General features: G+C 43.1%; 1 protein-coding gene and 1 long non-coding RNA gene across 5 annotated transcripts in view; one reads left to right on the forward strand and one right to left on the reverse strand.

The window, feature by feature from the left end:
- The window catches only part of mtss1la (MTSS I-BAR domain containing 2a), a 26,134-nt gene extending 13,089 nt beyond the window's left edge, over positions 1–13,045 (reverse strand). For 2 of the 3 annotated variants that reach the window (XM_040132144.1, XM_040132141.1), the window contains exons 1-3: positions 11,490–12,104; positions 8,390–8,451; positions 8,204–8,277 (exon numbers count right to left, since the gene is read on the reverse strand). In XM_040132144.1, coding sequence (XP_039988078.1) covers positions 8,204–8,277; positions 8,390–8,451; positions 11,490–11,558 — 205 coding nt within the window. In that variant the 5' untranslated portion in view covers positions 11,559–12,104. Of the gene's footprint in view, positions 1–8,203; positions 8,278–8,389; positions 8,452–11,489; positions 12,105–12,808 lie in introns of those variants that run through there. The other variant, XM_040132142.1, reaches the window with a different exon arrangement.
- Positions 12,194–15,471, forward strand: LOC120792798. Of its 2 annotated transcripts, XR_005707887.1 has the most exons (5): positions 12,194–12,298; positions 13,538–13,641; positions 14,446–14,522; positions 14,710–14,918; positions 15,343–15,471. It is a non-coding gene; the product is annotated as an uncharacterized LOC120792798 (long non-coding RNA). The 2 variants fall into 2 exon arrangements; XR_005707886.1 differs by having other exon boundaries at positions 14,710–15,471.
- The last annotated feature ends 4,452 nt before the right edge of the window (positions 15,472–19,923 follow it).

Below are 19,923 nucleotides of genomic sequence, written 5' to 3' on the forward strand. Positions count from 1 at the left end.
CTGAATCCAGTTCTCCTGAGTGCAGTAGGTGCTCCCTCTCTCTCTGCTTCCTGTGTCAATAAAGCATGTTTATGTGGGATGTAGAGCGAAAAGGTACAGAACATCCTCCTGGTTACACTTCCAGGAATATGAAGTCCCTGTTTTTTTGCTACACTCTCATACAGAGAGCTGAGCTGAGGAAATTCCATCATCCGTGAGACAACAATTATTCCTCACGTTGGCACCTTGGCCACGGAGCTGACTGCGGCTGGCACAGACAGTTAAGCCTCCTGTCTTTACCCTCCCTCACCCCTTCTAAGTGCTACATAATGTGACCTGGCAAGGGCACAGCGCAGGCCACTGATGGATGAAAGGGGCTGTGGGGTGATAGGGGCGGATGAAAGAGGGTACACACTGCCGAAGTGCCGGCTGGGTTCGGCCAGCCAGGGGGCAGAGGAAGTGTTAGCTGGCTGACGCAGGTGTAGCAGGCATTGCCAGGACAGAATCTCCCATTTTGGCCCAGTAAATATATCTATAAGCTCTGATAAATGAAGAGTAAAAGCATGTAGGAAGAGTTGGTTGATGTAATGTTGTCCGATATCAAAAAAAATCTTCATGTAGTTTGTGTGTTTCACTCCTCCAAAGAAGCCAAAACATCAAGGAAATATTTTATTCAGTGAAGGAAAGAAACAAAAGGGAATGAGGGAGAATTGCCTTGGTTTTGTCTGCTTCCCTGTTCTTGTTTAGTCACAAGTAGAGTAACTAAACGAGATTTCTGAATTCAAAACCAGATGAAACATCATACATTCACATCATCAAACATCGCTTCAAAGCACAGCTGAAGTTCTGGTGGTGTATCTCAATGGGAACAGTCAGTATTAGCAATAGCTTCTGATGGAGGGAAGAGTTGTGGATAAAACAGCCATATGCGGACATTGATTGTGGAACAAGAGCACAGTGCTGTACGCCTGCAGCCAGAGAGTTACAGATCCAAGCCAAGTTACATAAATCGTGGTTGACAGACACAGACAATGTGCGAGTCTTTCGAGAAAACTCTCCAGAAAGATTCTTATTCGTGAATGAAATGCAAAGTTAGTTTGTTTCACTTTTTATGTTAATATTTTACCAGCTCGATATACTGTATATGCAAAATGAAAGATTGGGTTGAAAAGTATATTTTATTTTGTAAGCAAAGCACAATATAGGGGGACAGTTTCTGAGAGAGGGTTTCCTACTGAAATTACTTTGTTTGAAAGAACCATTCCATCAGTTTCTATATTTTTTCAATTCAACCTCTGAAAGGAGTGCATTGAATGTCTGTAAAAAAGTTTTGAAAGACACTTTAACACTGAAAACATTGTTGGAATGATTGTGAGCCATTATTTCAGACATTCAAATTGAAAAATGTTGTTTTTCATTTTTTAAACCAGAAGTTTACACTTTCAACCCTAAATTCAATCAATTCTTATGAAGTGAAGGCAAGTCCTTATGTATTAGGCTGATAAAACAATGTTAAGTGTGTTTTTTGAGCTGCTAAAGAGGGCCCAGGGTCTCCCGGACCCCAAACAGAAGACTAGGGTTCTGTGGATTTTTTTAGACATAGCACTCCATCACAGAAAGAACAAAGGTATGGACATAGAGGTTTGGATTTTTTTGTAAATTTGAATGTACATAAGGCTGGAATTAAAGGATTATCTTCATTATGAATGAATCTGTTCTGTTGCAGTCATTTTATATTATAATTAAACAGAGAAAGGTAGCAAAATCACACATTTGAGAGGCTGGAAATAACCTCAACAATAAATGAATGTGAACATGTTTATGAGTGAACATATGTGTTTGCAGTAGCAATCAAAACAGCATTCAAAGCCATTGTGTCACTTCCTTACAATGCCTCCCCTTACCAGAAACAATACTAATGAAAGGCAGAGGAAACTGCCTCAGATCAATTGTTTTAGTCAAACAAACAAACAAACACACACACACACACACGCACGCACGCACACGCACGCACGCGCACACACACACACACACGCACGCACGCACGCACGCACGCACGCACGCACGCACGCACGCACGCACGCACGCACTCATCCCATTGTTGTCTGGTCAGACAGTACGCACAGCAAGTTTCACATCTTGACCAGAAACAACCACAGATGCAGACACAGCTCAGTCTGCGCTGATGTGGTGTAAACATGTTCTGGAGTGCATTAAGACGAGACTGAAGTAGGAGCAGGAGAACAAGGAGGAAGTGATATATTTCTGCTGGAGGAGCTTCCTGTTTGGGGACATAAATGCTGCTAAAAATAAACGGCACCCCTTTTCCAGATGTGCTTTTCATTGGAGATGAAAAAAGCATACAGAGAGAGAAAATGTAACATACAGGGAAGGAGAGAAGTAATGTATCATGCAATTAATGGAAAGAACAGAAGAGGCACAGGGGATTACTTCACCTGCAGCTAAGGGAAAGGACCCCAGATGTATCCAAGCTCCAAACAGAAAAAAAAAAGACAGCCATTGAGGCAACAGTCTGCGAATGACTCAGTATTTAATAGGGCAAAGCCTGGGAGCCAATTCAATCAGATGACTCTGAGGTTGCCCTGCTTTACACCCTTTTGCAATTAGGTTTTCTTTATCTCAACTGACAATGCACTTCCCACTCTTTTGCTCAGCCAAAGTTAATGCTGCACAGCTCATTTGCAAACAATCGTCCAAACAAAGTTACTCTGGGTGGAAGTTTATTAGCGTCAGTCCCCATTCTCCTCTGCACTGAGCTTGGTGTATGCTTAAGAGCCTAGACGTCAAATATGAACTCTGTACATATTTTCTATCAATATAGTAACACATGTATTATGAGTCAGCTGACTAAATATTTTCTTAACTCTCAAAACAAGGAGATTTTAGTCTTCATATAATACCACCAAATTTGGCTACCGATCTGTTATTACTCCACCTAAACTTTAAAAATGAACTCATCTATTTTCAAACTGAATCCTATTTTTTTCTTATGTTTTTCATCCTGATTGATTCTGACACGGTGCCACTGACTGCTTCTACATAGAGCTGGAGTGAAAAGGTCTTAGCCTACTCGGCCTCATAAGATTATACTGCAGAAGCCTTGCATACCCAAGAAAGATCTCTTCATCACACTAGACAATGTCTACAGTCATGCTAGCAGCTCTGTGAGGTTGAACTTAGGCACAATAATGCTTTGGGCAAAATGCTAACACCTGGTTTAGTGTGTTAACTTAGTGTTAGCATTTGCTAATTAGCACCAAACACAACACAGCTGGGTCTGATAGGACTGTCATCAAAAAAATAAGCAGCACATTAAAAATAGCGAAGTTACCAGTAAACTCCGTTCTTAGCAAATTTCTCCAACTGTTTTCAATCAGCCACCTCATTTGATTAAAACTATGCATGTATCCCTTTCTTTCCCTCTTTTAATGTCCTCCCTTAAATTCCTCTATCAGGCTCTCTCTCTTGTGTATTTTCCCTCCCCTCTCCAGCTCCCCTCCACGCTGACTTTGTGTTCAGGATATAGCTGAACACAGCATTCCTCTGAAGTCTCATGTTTGTCTACTTAGTTTGGTATTCATTCCTCAGAATTAAAATTAAGCAGATCCAAAAGATCTGTTTTCCACTCCCATTATTATTCCCCCCTTTTTCATCTGTTCTTCAAATCATTGTTCCAGCCACTTCACCCTTTACTTTTTGCATGTAGTCATTATAATAGCTGGAAAACATTCATTTGTGAGGCGACCACATTGAGTTTTGAGGCTGAAGCCCTTACACTCCAGAGAGAGAAAGAGATGGAGAATTGTGTTGGGAACTGTTCAGCTCTTTCTGACAGACGATGTAAAAATAAGAGGCTCTTGTCGATACTTAATGTGACCCATGGCTGGAGGTCAGGAAATACCTGAAGAGTCTAGCATTGAATTAGAAGTAGAATGGCGCGTGCACTAATCAGTGTGACTGCATACACATATATGTCCAATCTAAAACACTCAAAATCCAAAAGCTCCTTTTATGAAGTCAAACCCACATAAGATGCAGAATATGAAATGCCAAGCTTAATGGATGTCAGTGCTGGTCACATGGACACACTCTCATTATTTGACATGTCCGTAAAAATAGCTGCGCTGCTGGGATAGCACGGAGTACAGTAATCCCCTGATCTCGCCCTGCGCTAGGCCATTGCTGCATCTTGACCATGCCAGGTTGTCCAGATGGCGGGTAGGGATATCCATCCCATCTGCCAACCCAGAGAAGCACAGCGTCCAAGCAGATTACTGCTTCGCTGACACACTGATCTACTAGTACCTCCATACCTCCACTAAGTATAGACTGTGTGAGTAAGAAAGAAAAGACGGAGAGACAGACAGAGAGGCCTTGCAATGACCCACTAGAACATCATGTGTGCCTCTGTGATGGCGTGAGTACTCTACAGGCTCTGGCACACGGATGTAAAGAGGGAAAAGGTTTGGTCTGTGTTTTACACAAACTTGCAGTGAATCATAGTCTGATCCCAGAGTGTGAATTTTTAAAGCCGGGGGTGGCTGATCAGGAAGGGAAGGGAAGGCAGTCTCTGTCTGTGTGTTACAGAGTGGGGCTAAGAGGATTAGCTAAACGCCTCTGCCTAGCCTGGATACCCAGAGCTGTGGAAATCCCACTGCAACCACAACCCCCACCCAGACCAACCCACCCTTCACTAGGCCTACCTTGCTCTCCGAAAAGTATAGAGCCTGTATCTCATGCCATGATGAAACATTAGCCCTGAACTACCGGCTCTTTGACCTCTACCAATTTCAACCATGTCCAAAAATGGAAAAATATGAAGTCAAGCTTTCACTAAAACACATCCAGCCTAGCAACAACAAAACACCAAACACAAAGCCTACTATTCTCTAGATAAGTCCTATTAGACTTATCACACAGCAATTTCATATAAACAACAAAACTGGTGTAGACAACAAAAACCATTAAGATGGCCAAAATTCTCCAAATACATCCATCTAATATAGACTTTGTGGTTGGTGGACCTTTATTGAACCCAGATGCGAGCCGTCGTCTCATGGAGACAGACATACCTTTAGACATAGATCCATCAACACAGCTTAGAGAAACAGAGCTGTCTGACGCAGTGCCAGCACGCCTGGCAGCCAACTCCTCCAGCTGCTACATAAAACACAAACACTGACGCCACGACCGTGACCATAAACTCCAAAAACGGACAACATGGGTAAGAATGAGCCTGAACAGGAACGCAGACCAAGGCAGTTTGACAAATGAACACGCAGACACAGAGAGGAGGTTGTATGAAGTGGAAATAGAGGGATGATGTCAAATATGATACAGTTATAATTGGTATATATGAAAATCTGCCCTCCCAGTTAAAGACAACACAAACGTCAGGACAGGAAATCAATCCTCTTAGATTCACTGTCCTCTCTCCCTGGATTCATCAAGAAGCACTGAATGAGGGTAAATGTTGCTTTCCTTGCAGGGAAACGTGTACGGTCTGGAGAGTGTGTGTGAGAGTTACAGGGGTGACGGGGTGAGTGTGTCAAAGGTAGATTAAAGGAAGCAGAAGAAGAATGTGATGAAACCTCCAGCTGTGCCAGCAGCTGCAGCTCATCCCCGAACACGAGAGGGGAATCGGGGCGACAGCAATGACGGCCAACAGTTTGTAGCTGAGGGCCAGCCCCCTGTGGTGCAATCAGCCCTATATGGCTGTGCAGACGCTGAGGCAAACATGATCGCTGCAGGCAGACAGACCCACACACAAATGAAGGGAGAAAGACAAAAGGAGGGAGAAAAACAGTCACAGAGACAGAAACAGAGACTTACGAAACAATGAGCAAATAATCTCAGAATTCTATTTATCTAACACTGTTAACTTAACGGTCTTGAGTTAGTGTGTGTAAGAGCAAGTGGGAAGAGTGGAACATCTGGATGCCAATATATCTGAGGATAATAACTTTTAATAATGCAGCTGCCAGAAAGGCAAATTTGCCTAAACCAATGTCTATGGAGCCCGCGGCCTGGGGATCAAAGGTTATTCCAGGCCACCACGAGCCAGGTCAAGTAAATATCGACATTCCTCCTTCTAAATTAATTGTTAGGGTTCAGAGCACACTAAGAGAATAACTCAGCTCCCACAGGAGAAATGAGATTGAAATGTTAGGCTGGTTAAGAGCACATATAAGATACACAATCTCATTTAGATATTTTCAAATTGTCGGAATTGAAAAAACATACGCAACTAAGACCTAAGATGTTTTGCTTTTTTGGTTGAAATTTGTGTCAAACCTTGAAATCATAAAACAATTTCCTTTTACAACACTCCACGACCAGAGTAATACAAACATATATACATACACACACACACACATACAAAACAACACATTTATTACAATGCTAAAAGAGAATAATAGGACACTTTATAATCATTTAGACTATTCCTAATTTCTGATGAGTTATTTAGAAATGTCAAATAATGACAAATGCAAATCACATTGTCCCCAAACCCAAAGGGATAACCTAACCAACAGTCAAAGCCAACCATGCTAGCAGCTCTACGAGACTGTATTTATGCACAGTGGTGCTTTGAGCTAAATGCTAACACTAGCATGGCAACATGCTCACAATGACAATTGCGGCTGCACCTTTGGCAGGTATAGTGTCTACGGTCACCATCTTAGTTTAGCATTTTAACATGCTAACATTTGCTAATAAACACTAAACACAAAGTTCAGCTGAGGCTGATGCAATATCATTAGTTTTGTCAGAAACCAAAGTATTTGACACATTACAAATCTGACCTGTTGGTGGTGCCGGAGGAAAAGTCAGGACATCACCAAAGTCATTAGGATTCATCCCCTGGGAACCATGGAATTATGTCCCAAGTTTCAAGTTTTTTAGTAGTTACTGAGATATTTCAGTCTGGACAAACGTGGTGAACTGACCAGCAATGCCACCCACAGATCCATGCCACCAGCCTGGCTAAGAATCAGAAAGTTTCTGACTTATCATATCCTTTTATCAAGACCTTTTATCTATATTTATTATATAATTATAGATAAAAGCAGAAAAACGTCACTTTTGAGATGTTAAAACCACCAAATACCTAGTATTTTTATATGATAAAAATGTTGTAATGTTCTCTCCATCAGCTACTCAACACTAGTCTAGAACATGTTTCATTAGTTTCTCTTTAATTGTTTAAAAAGTCTGTCGTCTCAAAGTATTTGTGGCCTGAGAAGGATGACATTAATCCCAAAGTTAATGTCCCTGGGAGAGGAAGAGAGAGCAGAAGAGTGAGTGGGGGTATGAGTGACACACTTACAGGGATTTTATGCATCTATAGCTGTAAAACTCAATTCGCCCTTTTTTCTCATCTCTCTCTCTCTCATCTCTCTCTGGTCCATCTATCATTCTGCTTTTTTTCATATTTTTACTTCAGACACACTTCTCATTTGAAGTCCTGCCCTGCCATGCTCTATACCTCTGCTCTATTGAAGCAGGCTGCCAGCTGCTAGCAGCTAGCAGGTTGACCCCAGTCTCCCTTATTTTATCTTGCAGAGCTCATGTGCACGCACATCAGGAATCATTTAACGTAACCTGATGTATAACCATGGCAATAAACTCCGCTGTCAATGGATAGGCTATAGGAGTAAAAGTGGCGACAATGTGTGAACACTGTTGAAGAAATGCCTCTTTAGTCATTTTCACCAGCAGTAAGTGGTCAGTGAGGGGCTGTGATAGTACAAACTGTTTAAAAGCGTGGTGGCATGTGACCTGTAAGGTCAGGTGGCCGGCTACCAGCTGTCACCCTCTGAATATCTGTGTATGTGCGTGCGTGCTTCTACGCTTGTGTGATTGTGTTTTTGCATGTGTCAGGAGCCTTTGCATGGTCGTCCACATTTGCAGGGTTTTTTTTTTTGACCTACATACTGCTCTTGACGATCAAGTCCAAAGAAATCTGTTTTAATCAGCTGCCTCTCTGGCCAGCCTGTCTGCTTCCACTAGCGGGGTGACAAAGCAGATCGGCAGACCCATTAAGACCAAAGAAACATCAAGCTCAGATTTTCACTTCTCTGACCCAACCCCAAATAATCATTCTGTAACACCCCATGAGGATAACAAATCGATTTGCTCAAAAAAGGTGGTTTCCATTTCACAGTGTGACTTTGAATTAATTGAAAAACATCCTCCTTACCTCTAGAGTTGGTGGCCATGTCAGCCACCTTCTGAAAGGCATCTAAAAAGGCCACTGCTGCCAGAATTGTGGTCCTGTAAATACATTGGCACATGTTCACTGCACCATGACTGCATGAAAGTGGCTGTAAATACTGTGCAAGAATCTTTTCATTGAGGTAAACCATTCATTGGAACTACTTCTCACCTGAGCTGAGAGTGCAGTTTTGTGGCCTTGGCACTGAAGTCTTCCCACACAGGGTAAGAGCTCTGATAAGAGAAAGGGAAAAGAATAGCGTGAAATAAATATCTCGCCAAGGACATTTAAGTGCACAGACATACTTCTCTCAAACACACACAGTGTATGCATACAGATTTGAGAATACATAATGTTCTCTCCAACCTGATAGACTGCAGCTTGATTAAATGTCAATGTCAGCTTTATTCCCTGTAAATGCATTTTCTCCTTAATTTATACTGATAAGATACGGAGTGAAATCCAAATAAGGCTGCAATAACTCAAAGAGCTTGGCCTCTTATCCCACGGTAACAAACAGGTTGGTGTATTAGGTCCATGTTCTGACTTGTCTTTGAAAAGGTCAGCGTGATTTCTCAGTGCGCACTTATGCTATTGTTGTCCTCAACCAACCAGCACACCCTCTTCTCATGGGTTACCGTGAGTCGGTATGTGTGTTCGCGTGTTTGCGTCTGTTTTACATGCATGATCTATGTAAGCTCTCATATCACAAGTGTTTATGTTCAGGGGTCAGGTAGCATAGCTGGTCTTTGAAAAATCTGGATTACATTTACCCCTGGATCATCCCACGCTGCCTTGAGCTATAAGAGCAGAAGCTAAACATAAAACACATTCAGGGCTATATCCCATTAGAGTACGAGCTTGAGCCCTGGAGAAAGGAGAGGAAGGGCATAACCCCTATGTGCCTCTTTGATGGAGAGGAGCCAAAAGAGGCGATGCATCCTGGCTATATATAGTCAGCATGCAATCTGGAAACAGTCTTGCTCTTCATCACTTCTGGTATAACCTCCGTTCCAGCAATGACAGCGTTTAACTCCCAGCTTCTCTCACTCAGGGTAAAGCCTCAGCCTTCAAGAGTGATTCAGGAGCCATCATCCCCGACAAAAATGTCTGCCATGAGCCTCCCTGCCTGTCTGCACTTGACTCCAACAGGTGCCTAATTAGCTTGTGTGGCCTGTGACTCCCAGGGGCAGGAGGGATGCGCTGCCAAGACAGCTGAGGGAGGAGGATGAAGACGCTTGCAAAGAGGAGGACTACATGCAGAGCGGGATGGGGGGGTGGGGTCACATTGCTCTCTTCATCAACGCCCAGCAGTGTCCAGGGAGGTGAGGAGGGATGAAAAGAGGCGAGGAAGGAGAGAAAGGCTCTTCCTCCCATGCTTTGACATTCACACTGGAGGGTGAGGTCAGAACTTTAGTCCTTGGAGCTGGTAGGCGGTGTTGTTCAAGGACATTTGTAAAAGTGGTTGCTTTCCCACAAAGAGGTCTCAAGTCACATCCGCCGTTTCTCTGCCCGACCCAAATCCAATGCTGATCTAAATCTTGACTGAGATCTAATCCAGCTGAATCATTATATTTAGTCTCACTCTCTACCGCCTCTTCTACCACCTCCTACCTCCTACTTTTATTTATTTTCCTGTAGCTTAATCACATAGTTATATAACTAACAGGTGCTGCTTGTAACAACACATTTCGTCTGTACAGTCTATAAGAGGCTGTGTATGTGCACTGTATGTGTATCATGTACGTAATTGTTCACCATGCTGTAACATTGTTCACAATCAGTGAGATCAGCACAGGAAAGCTGTGCTGCTGCGTTGCTCCCGGGGGGTAAAGCTGGTCTGACAGGCTTGCGCGGCCCAGCCAGGCGGCAGGAATGAGGTCAGATGTCTGTCTCAGACAGTGGACATCGAAACTGTGCTGACTCAGAGCTTCAGCCTCATTCATCTGCGCTGCTTATCTATACACAGACTGCCTTTTTCTAAGAGCTCCTTTCTCTCCCTCTCTCTGGCGCTGGCATGAGTACAACACAAAAGGGAAATATATGAAACCAAACCACGGCTGCCAATAGTTGAGAGCTGATTTCATTGGATCCTAACAAATGAGGGTTCATAAATAGTCTGTCCAAGTGCACCATGGCCCTGTGAGCCAGTGATCAATAAGAAATCAGTCAGGTGGAAAGCTGCGCCTAATTCTTGACTTATTCGCTGTTATCAGCACTTTGTAGCATGAGTGTCCTCCACAATGAGAAAGACCGGGAGCTGCCTCCAGGCTTGATGAACACGTTCACACTTTCCATCTGTTGTCTTCAACAACAACAGACCACCCTGGTTCAACTTCCTTGACATGACCCCTCCCCCAACACACACAAACACGCACACACACACACTTGCTTGCGAGTTATAGATAATGGGAGGCATCTAGCTCCTGCAAAAGAAATTATTTCAAAATGCCTTGCAAGGTAGAGAACTCATGTTTTATACAAATAAGATGCAACAGTGGTAGTTCAATTACTACGGTAGGGCTTGGTTCAAACGTGCATTAAACTGCATATTGGCAAAGCTGTGATTTCCTGCCACACGGCCAAACATCAGGCAGCACAATCAATAACCTTCCACGCCTGTTTCTGTCCAGGAGGTTGAGGTGATAGAGCCGATTATTTTCTTTCAGAGCATCCTTCCATGTCTGACATTTAATCTAGAAAACCTTGGAGGCTGGGATGAAGGAGGAACAGTTGTTTGGGGTCAAATGGTAACCTTGCACTGTGATAACTGCGCAAAATCTAAACAAACTGCCACTTTAGCTTGTTTGTTTCTTCTTCTTGTCCCCTGATTCTTCTATTCAAAGTGGAGTTCACTTTTGATTAAACTAACTCTATGATTATAACGATGATAAGTTTAGGTTTTGACCCCTAGACCATACACAAAGCCAAAAAACAGTTGAACAAATCAAACCTTTTTCTCTGCTTAAACTGCCGTGCAAGCAGTTATTGTGTAGTACACAGACTGACACCCAGGCTGAAGCATTGCTAAATGTAACCAGTGCCCTGACAGACCTGCTGCACATTATGCAAATAACACAAAGAGAAACATGTTTCATCTCTCAGTTTGACCTGAAGCGGTGTTTCCAGTGGGGGAGTACCCGGTGAAAGAGACAAAGGCAGTAAAAATATGCGTCTGATCCGCCACCGTGCAGTCACAAGGGTCAGATGAAATCCGTCAACTATAATATATATATATATATATATGTGTGTGTGTGTGTGTGTGTGTTACCTTCATGTCGTTCACGATGGCTTGGAATAATCCACCCAGGGCTCCACACTCCTTCTCCACCGACTCCATGGTGCCAAAAAACAAACCAAAAAGCTCGTAGAAAGACAAAAACCGGGTTAAATATCCGACTGTTGACGCGTCTCTATAAAATCAGACATGGAGATCTTTGTTTTGCTCATCCGCCCTTCGTTGTCCTCTCCCACAACAATGTAGCCCGCAGCGGAGAGGATGCGAATCCGCGAAGCCCAGAGCCAGCAGCCTGCGGAGCGCACAGACAAAAAGAAATGTGCTGCTCGACGGCACCGGGGCCGCTGCAAGCTCCACCGCCGCCGCTACTCGCTTCTCGGACGCACGGGAGAGCGATGGAGCAGGGGCGCGCTCTGGCTAGGTTGAACTACAGCCGAGAGACGTGGAGGGCACTGGGGCTCCTCATGATCGCCGCAGTTAACACAAATAACGGGGAGATCACAGTTCTGGGGGAGAGGAGAGGAGGAGGAGGAGGAGGTGGGAGCACCACGGGAGACTGGATAGGTCGCAGGTCTGGGACGCGGGGACGCGCTCCGTTGTTAGGAGCGGAGCAGATGTCTCGGAGCAGGAGTCTCCCGTAATACGATCCATGGGAATGGAAAGGGGGCTGGTCAAGTTTTTTTTTTTTTTTTCTTCACATATAGTGGGTGAGGAGGAGGAGGAGGAGACAAGGAGGAACACCACCTCCTCCCCCTCCTTCCACCCCCATGCAAACAAAAGTGAAGCCTGGCTTCCCATTGAACAACTGACTGATATGCAAAGGAGGATTTCCTGGCTTTCTTGTGTGTATTCCCACACGCGTCTGTTAATGATCATTTGCACCTCTCTGAGCGGGTCTTAGCAGTTTTCAGGAAACGGGAGCATGCGGGCCATGATCACCTTTGCTTTGCATTAGTTAACCTCCTCAATCCACATGCCAGAAGAGGGAGGATGTCAACTCGCATCTCAATGATTACATGTGGCCTAAATGGAATAGACATTTTGGGAAATACACCTAGCCGGGCTCTTGCCTAGAGTTAACGCCATAGCTAGATGAGCTAATAGAAAAAACTAATACCACTCTCATGTTTGTATGGTAATGGCGTGAAGCTACAGCCAGGAGCTTACGAGGTTAGCCTAGCTTAGCACAATGATAATGTGAAATGGGGAAGCAGCTAGCCCGGCTCTGTTCAAAAGTAAGAGGATCCACCTAACAGCATCTCTAAAGCTCAATAACTGAAATATCTTTTTTGTTTGACCCATGACTTTACATAAACCGAAGTGTAAATACAACACTCAACACGCAGTCTTACCAGGAGTTAGCATCGTGCGGCATACATTTCAATGAGGTTGCCGGGCAACCAGCTGAGACTCCAGGAAGTCAGTGCACCTGGCTAGTAGTCCAGCATATAACGCCGCAAAACTGCAATACGTTGTTGTTTTCCTTTGGTTTCTGTGCAAATCAACAAACAATAGCCAATATGATGTGTGAGCTTTAGATATGCTGACAGGTAGGATTTTCTTACCTTTAGACAGAGCCAGCTATTTCCTGTCTCTGTGCCAAGCTAAGCTAAGCTACCCAGCTGCTGACCAGAGCTTATATACTTGCCATAGAGGCATGAAAGTGGTATCAATCTTCTCATCTAACTCTTGGCAAGAAAGCAAATAAGCAGATTTCCCCAGATATGTCAAACTATTCCGTTAAAATCGGTTCAGATCATCTGTGGGATATAACATTTGTAATGAAGTATCCAACAAGGCAATTTGTCTTCTTACTTTATAATATAAGACAGTCTATGTGAGGTTAATAAGAGGTTAAGCAGTCTACCATAACCTCCCACATTCAGCCTGACAGGGAGAGTTAAGAGGCCACCAGAGTGTAATGTATTTTAACCACATCATCACCATCTGTTATGGCGTGGCTTTGTGGGACTGGGGTCACCCCACAACATTCCTGATAAAGATCCTGTCAATTTATAACCCTGCACATCTGCCGCACACACCTTCCTCTCTCATCCCTCTTTTTTTTTTTTTTTTGACAGGAGAGCATCCACTTTACCAGGCAGACCGCGCTGTGACACATAGCTCAGTCCAGCCAAAAACTGCAGCCCACTTCAGCAGGCAGACTGAACCCTGGGGAGGAAAAGTGAGTCTTAATTCAGAAAGATTATTTTTTTATCAGTCATACCGCTCATTTACCACACCATTTCCTCTGCTTTCACTCCCTTTGAGTTATGTCAGTAAAGTTTGCTTACAATTACATAATATATTGTACCATATAATAATATCCTTTATACATCTCATAAAGAAGAAAAACATGATTTCTACTGTGGCTATTTATAGAGCAACCAGATACCCAGCATCCTGTCATGAGAGCAGGACTTATAAACAAGAGCAGGGTCATGAACATGAATACTGTAGGAACAAAAAGAAACTGAGAGTAACACAAAGAAAACACAATCATACTGTCTTTTTATTAGCTTGTGGTGACTAGATTTAGAAACTATGTCTGGTTCGGTATCTCCCACCCACGTGGGCAGATATGAGGTAGACTGGGAGTGCAGCCCATTCCCTGTGCTCTCAGCACAGCACTCGGCGAAAACAGCTATTAAACAGAAAATATCCCAAACACAGATGCGGACATTCCTCACCACCACCGGGGGAAAAAAAGGGTCTGGTCTGGTCCCTGCCATACCACCGATGAATGTGCGTGTGCGAGAGGTTCCTTATTTCAGCAAGGATGGGTTTTAGTAAGGAAAAAACGCTATGGTTTCTGTTACGCCTCACTCTCCCAGTAAGGCTTTACAACTGAAAGCAATCATCAGCCCTAAACACATCAAGCTGGGGAGACTCCGAAGGTTTTGAAGGCTTATATAACCATCTTTAAGGGCTTTGACTTCTGGGTACATTTTCATTCACCATTGTGCAATAATGCCTGTTTATTTTTCAGCTTTCACGGCGGCTGTGTGTTTCACCTCACTCATATGAGCGACCGGAGGAAAACAATTTATCATTTCATTAGCAGAGGTAACACAATAGAAGCAGTCTGGCATTTACTCGGCGTGTAGATAAGTAATTGAAATCCGGATAACGTGAAGAGTTATACTGTAACACTCAGTTATATAAGCCTACAAGGTAGGCTTTTCCTTTTGTTTATTTTTCTAATCTTGCCATGTTTTCTGCTTCTGTTCCCTTTCCTGTTCCCTCTGCATAGCATTTCAGTTTCCCTCTAACCTTGACCCAGCTACAGAAGCAGCTCCTATCGATACAAAAAGAGAAACACAGGGCTTGTGATATACTGTGACCTCTCACCCCAGAGCCAGATCCTACCCATGATTCAGCTGGAGGCCTTGTCTTGCCTGGTTTATCGCCCGTAGTGAAGGATAACATTCGGGAAGCTGCGACCCCACAGCGAAGTCACTGGTGAGGTCATCACTGAGGTCTTGTGCCCACTTGACCATAAAATCAATCAGGATTTATCATCTGAGTTTTGGGTCTGGTCAAACTGTTATGGAAGTGATCTTACTTCCACTTCCACTTACTTTTATACCTTATGGTGAGCTCACATGCAGGGAAACATAAAGACACATTCTGTACACGAATATAGGCAAGGCTTCTGGTTACCCATATGATTAGATAAGATCAACTTTATTGATCCCCTCGCACGGAAATTGGAGAAACAGATCATACTGAGCATACGGATGGTTGGCAAAGGAGTGTATTATACAACATGTTCGAGAAATTCTTGTGGTTGTTTTGATACTTTTTTCTTTCCACAATGAAAGCTTGTCAACATAGGAATCTGCTTTAACAGAATGAATTCAAGCTGCTGTTGTCTGTCTGCTAGGAAACTACAAACTTTTAACAGCCACCTTTGAAGCCTAAAGGGAGTGAGAGTTTGGTACATTGTACTTGTGGCATTTTGTTTGCTGTCTTGTCATTGCTTTCATATGAACAAACACTTGTTATTGGGATTGCTGGAGTCAAGAATTAAAATGAAATGAAAATGTGAAATGAAGTGAATCTTGTCCAATGAGGGCTAGTGGAAGTGCTAAAAGAACACTGAGTGTAAAGATCTTTATTTGCTTCTGCATCGGATCAGCATTTTGAATGTAGCGTAATTCCATACCTTTGATTGGGGGGGGTTAATCACCATTTTCAATTTTTTTCTTTCATGTTTTAGCTAGGAGGTTGTTGGGGCAGTAGTTAGTGGGAGATCTTCAGGCAAGACTCGGAAATTAAAAAAAAACAATTCCACCTTATCTGCATGTTTTAACAAAATAATTCAATCTATTTATATATTTTTTTCCCCAGAACAAATGTCAGGAAATCAGCTTTTAGGAATTTGAAACTTGCTTGCAATAGGTAATCTTACATATTATCATATTTTGTCATCTGTAGACTATATATTTGGCAGAGTTGTTACTGTGTGGCAGTCCAGGTTTGTATTGACTATTTTTGCTACATCTCAAATGTGGGGTCTTTATATGGAGGTGGGAATCTTCAGCATTTGCGATTTGACGCCTGTCAAACAACAATTTATTCATATGTAGGCTGGACAGAAAATCAAATCCAGGACACAAACAATGAGTGGTTATTGGTGAGGTAAAATATTCAGGTGAATTTTGTTATTTCTTGCTTTAAAAAGGTTGCAAGTTCAGCAGAAGAAAACTCTCAAGTCCAAGATGCTGAAACTTACCAGCAGCAACTGAATGCAGCAAGATTTGAAAACAATTTACTGTTGACGTACTGGAGCTTTTAATAAGCGAGCTGTATTTGACACCTTTTAGTCTTCAGTTTAAAAGCAAGCTACAGTCATTTGTCTTGGTTCAGCAGCTGGCTCCCATCGCTCCTGTGGGTCAGAGGGGTTTGAGTGCTCTTCAACTGTGTAGAGCCTCTCTAAATGTGCCACACTACAACCCCATACGTCAACACAGCACAGATGGACAGAGAGTTGTCCTGGGAGAGGGATTACAATCTGTGGCATGCACTCTTTGCATTGTATATGCAGTCTTCAAAACAGAGGGGGGATGACTAATGAATGAGATAATGTAAACTAAACTACTCCTTCTGGCTGAGATAGGCTCTCCCTCGAGCCCTTTGCATCTCTAGCTGTCTGTTTCTTCGTCTCCCCTTCCTTTACTTTCATCCACCCCCGTTTTCATTCCTGTCCTCCACTTGTAATCTGACATCTCTGTGCTCTTCTCTTCGTTCCAAACTTTCCCTCTTCCCCTGCCTTATTATTACTTCCTAAACCTCCCAATATACTTCCGTTTTTCACCCACCCAGGTCCTGGTTCCCCCTCAGTGGGCTCACCAGCTCCATGTGAGCCTGTGGAATTTCCCCTATGATTTGCCTGGCAGGTCCTGCTCTCCTCCTGAAGGGTCCCTCCGACACGTGCTTCTTTAAAAAATCTCATACAAATCAGGGCACAGATACCATAGAGGCATGTGGAAAGAAAGAAAAAAAAAGGTTTGAGGGGAGAAGGGGCGAGCGAGTTAGACAGAAATGAAGACAGAGAACCCTCTGCGACCAATATGTCAGGCCACGTGATTCATTTTACTGGGAGTTCTGCTTGACCTCTGCGCCAATGCCCCCACCCGCCGAGCCATGCATATACGCACACAAATACTGGGATAAATACACAAACAAAATAATACTGTAGCTTGAAAGCTACAGTTGGAAGATGGAGAGCTACAGTTTGATCCAAAAGTCTGAGTCCACTTTCCCATGTATAAACACAAATATTCATTCAATAAAGCAAACACATAGAAAACATATAAACCTACTAAGCTTGGAAAATGATTAAGCATCATTTCCTCTCTTTTGAATGTGGAAAACATTTTTTTTTTAACTGGAACTGTTGAACAGCAGTGTGTGCATGCCAAAAAAATAAAACAAATCCATATTTGGCGCACAATTAGACGGCCTTTTCTTGCTGTTTAGTTGCAGATGCATGTTCTAAAAATGTTTCTGCTCTCATCCAGAATATATCTTTTTGACATCATCCCTGACACATGTAGCCATGTCTGAGGAAACACAGACTTCTAAATTTGCCACAGAGCAGCTGCAGCAGCATCACAGATCAAAACTGACATCTGGAACCAGGCAAACAGTCACATGGTGAACATCATGTACACAGATACATTGCTATGTAAAAATATAAATCTGTGTAAAAGCCTGCAAATAGACAAAGATAAGGACATGTTGTCAGCAAGTTGACAGACACTCCTCTGTTTATCTGTTTATTTGATCTCCAGCAAGGACATGACTGCACAAATTATCTAGAGAATAAACAGTTGCTCATGATGCCCTGTAGTTGTGGTTAATTTCAATTAAAACTGATGAGCTTGGATGGAAATAAAGAGCTGATGTTGCTCTGACAGTGACAACTTTGTTCCTTCTGTGAGACCAGTGAGACAAATTGAAAAGCTTTGTCACTATTAAAAACTCCAATCTTTCATACACAGGAACCAAAATTAGCTCTGAGGAGTGTGCAAGATGAAGAACCTCAGCAAACACAGTGTTGATCCTTTCACCATGGTGAGATTCACAGTGATGAGCCTCTCTCAGACACATAAAATAAACACAGTTATAACTGACATTCCACTTCAAGAAAAGAGTGACCCAGGTCAGATCAGTGTTTGGGCATCGCTGCCATTCCACGCATACTCCCCCCTGAGTCAGTGTCGGTCTCAAGTGTACAGATGCGTGTATGTGATGTGCTGTGTATTCAACTGTGCACGCCGGGTGTATCTGTGTATGCGGGTGCACGCACATGAACTTTAAGTTTGCGTGTGTGTTTTAGGAAATATGCTGCTTGAATCCAGCGTGCTCTGAAAATAAACCGCGGGGTCAACAAACAAGACAGAGCGAGGGAGTCCTTCTATGTGCTGCTGCTGTGTGTGTGTCAGTGTCTGTGAGGAGGGATTGAGGGTTAAAAAAAAAAAGTGCTTTCCCTGCTGTTTTCCCGTCTGCAGCGGGAACAGAACTCTCTGACTTTTCAGTGAACTATCCAGCAGAACCCCAGTCGTGTGTGTGTCTGCGTGTATGTGTTTGTGTGTCCTCGAGGACGCAACATATACCCAGGGTTTGGTTTGGAGGAGCTCAGGCCCAGGAAGGAAACTCATCCTTGGGGGAGTCGCCCTTGGGAGTCAAGGATCTGGAGGTCACTCAAGACAGGCTTGTTAAATTCAACACCCGCCAGTGGGGAATGAACTGTATGTGGAGGAATGAGCAGAATCTCAAAGCAAACAGGCAATCTGCATGAATGTTTTAAACATTTGTTACTTGCAGTTATCAATCATATTAATTACAAAAATAATCTTGTCAGTGTTAACTGCAGTACAATAAATCACCGCAAAAGCTAATATGACTCCGGTTTTTCGAGCTAAATGCTAATGTCAAGCATGCTAACACGCTCACAGTGACAATGCTAACTCAGGTGTAATGTTTACCATGTTCACTACCCTAGTTTACTGTGTTAGCTTAATCAGCATCCAACACAAAGTACAGCGGAGTCTGATGGGAATGTCGTTAGTTTGAAAGGCATTTGGCCATAAACCAAGGTACTGGACAAAGTAAAATGTTGATCCAATAATGGTACTAGGTGAAAAGTCGGCAGGTCACCAAAGTTAGGACACAGATTTTGTGCTAATCCAAACAACTAGATTTTGAAATATCTCACTGAATAATTAAAACCAACCTTTATCGGCTGGTGGAGCTAGAGGAAAAGCCAAGGGATAACCAAAGTGATTACTATTTATCCCCTGGGGGCCTTGAATATCTGTGGCAAATTTCATGGGACTCTGTCCACTATTCGTGGAGATATTTCAGTCTTGACCGAAGTGGCGGACCAACCGACATCACTACTCAAATAGATACAGATGCTTCCTGGTCATGGTTTGTTTATGTGCTGCCACCCAGTGTTAATTTACATGAGCAACACAAACGTGGAATGCCCCTTTCTGCTTTGATGGTTGGAGAAAAGTTTGGATATTCCTATGGCATATGCAATAGTATCATTTAAAGGGGAAACCCACCAATTTTACACAATACGGGCCACTTTACTGGTCATAGTAGGGACTAATCCACCCAACCTGACTTCAGTGGCTCTGAAGGCGCTTTGTCATGTCTGAGGAGATAACCCTGATGGCATCATCAGGGTTTTAAAAAAATCCAATGTTACAAACTGGGAGTGTGGAGTTGAAGATATGTTGGAGTTGGACATTAACCAAGTAGGAAGAATCTAGAAGAAAGATTATGGGAAATGTAGGATTCAGGCCTTTTGGAGCTTGACCCATACTAGAAACTAAAAATCAGGATATCTTGACCTCTGCTTTAGTCTATTTTTTTTTATCTGTCTTGTAAAACCCCCAACTTTACTACTAAACTGCTGGAGTACCCTTGTGAAGGACATGAAGGAAAA

Source organism: Xiphias gladius, chromosome 8 (assembly GCF_016859285.1).
Source record: "Xiphias gladius isolate SHS-SW01 ecotype Sanya breed wild chromosome 8, ASM1685928v1, whole genome shotgun sequence".
NCBI classification, from domain to species: Eukaryota; Metazoa; Chordata; class Actinopteri; order Istiophoriformes; family Xiphiidae; genus Xiphias; species Xiphias gladius.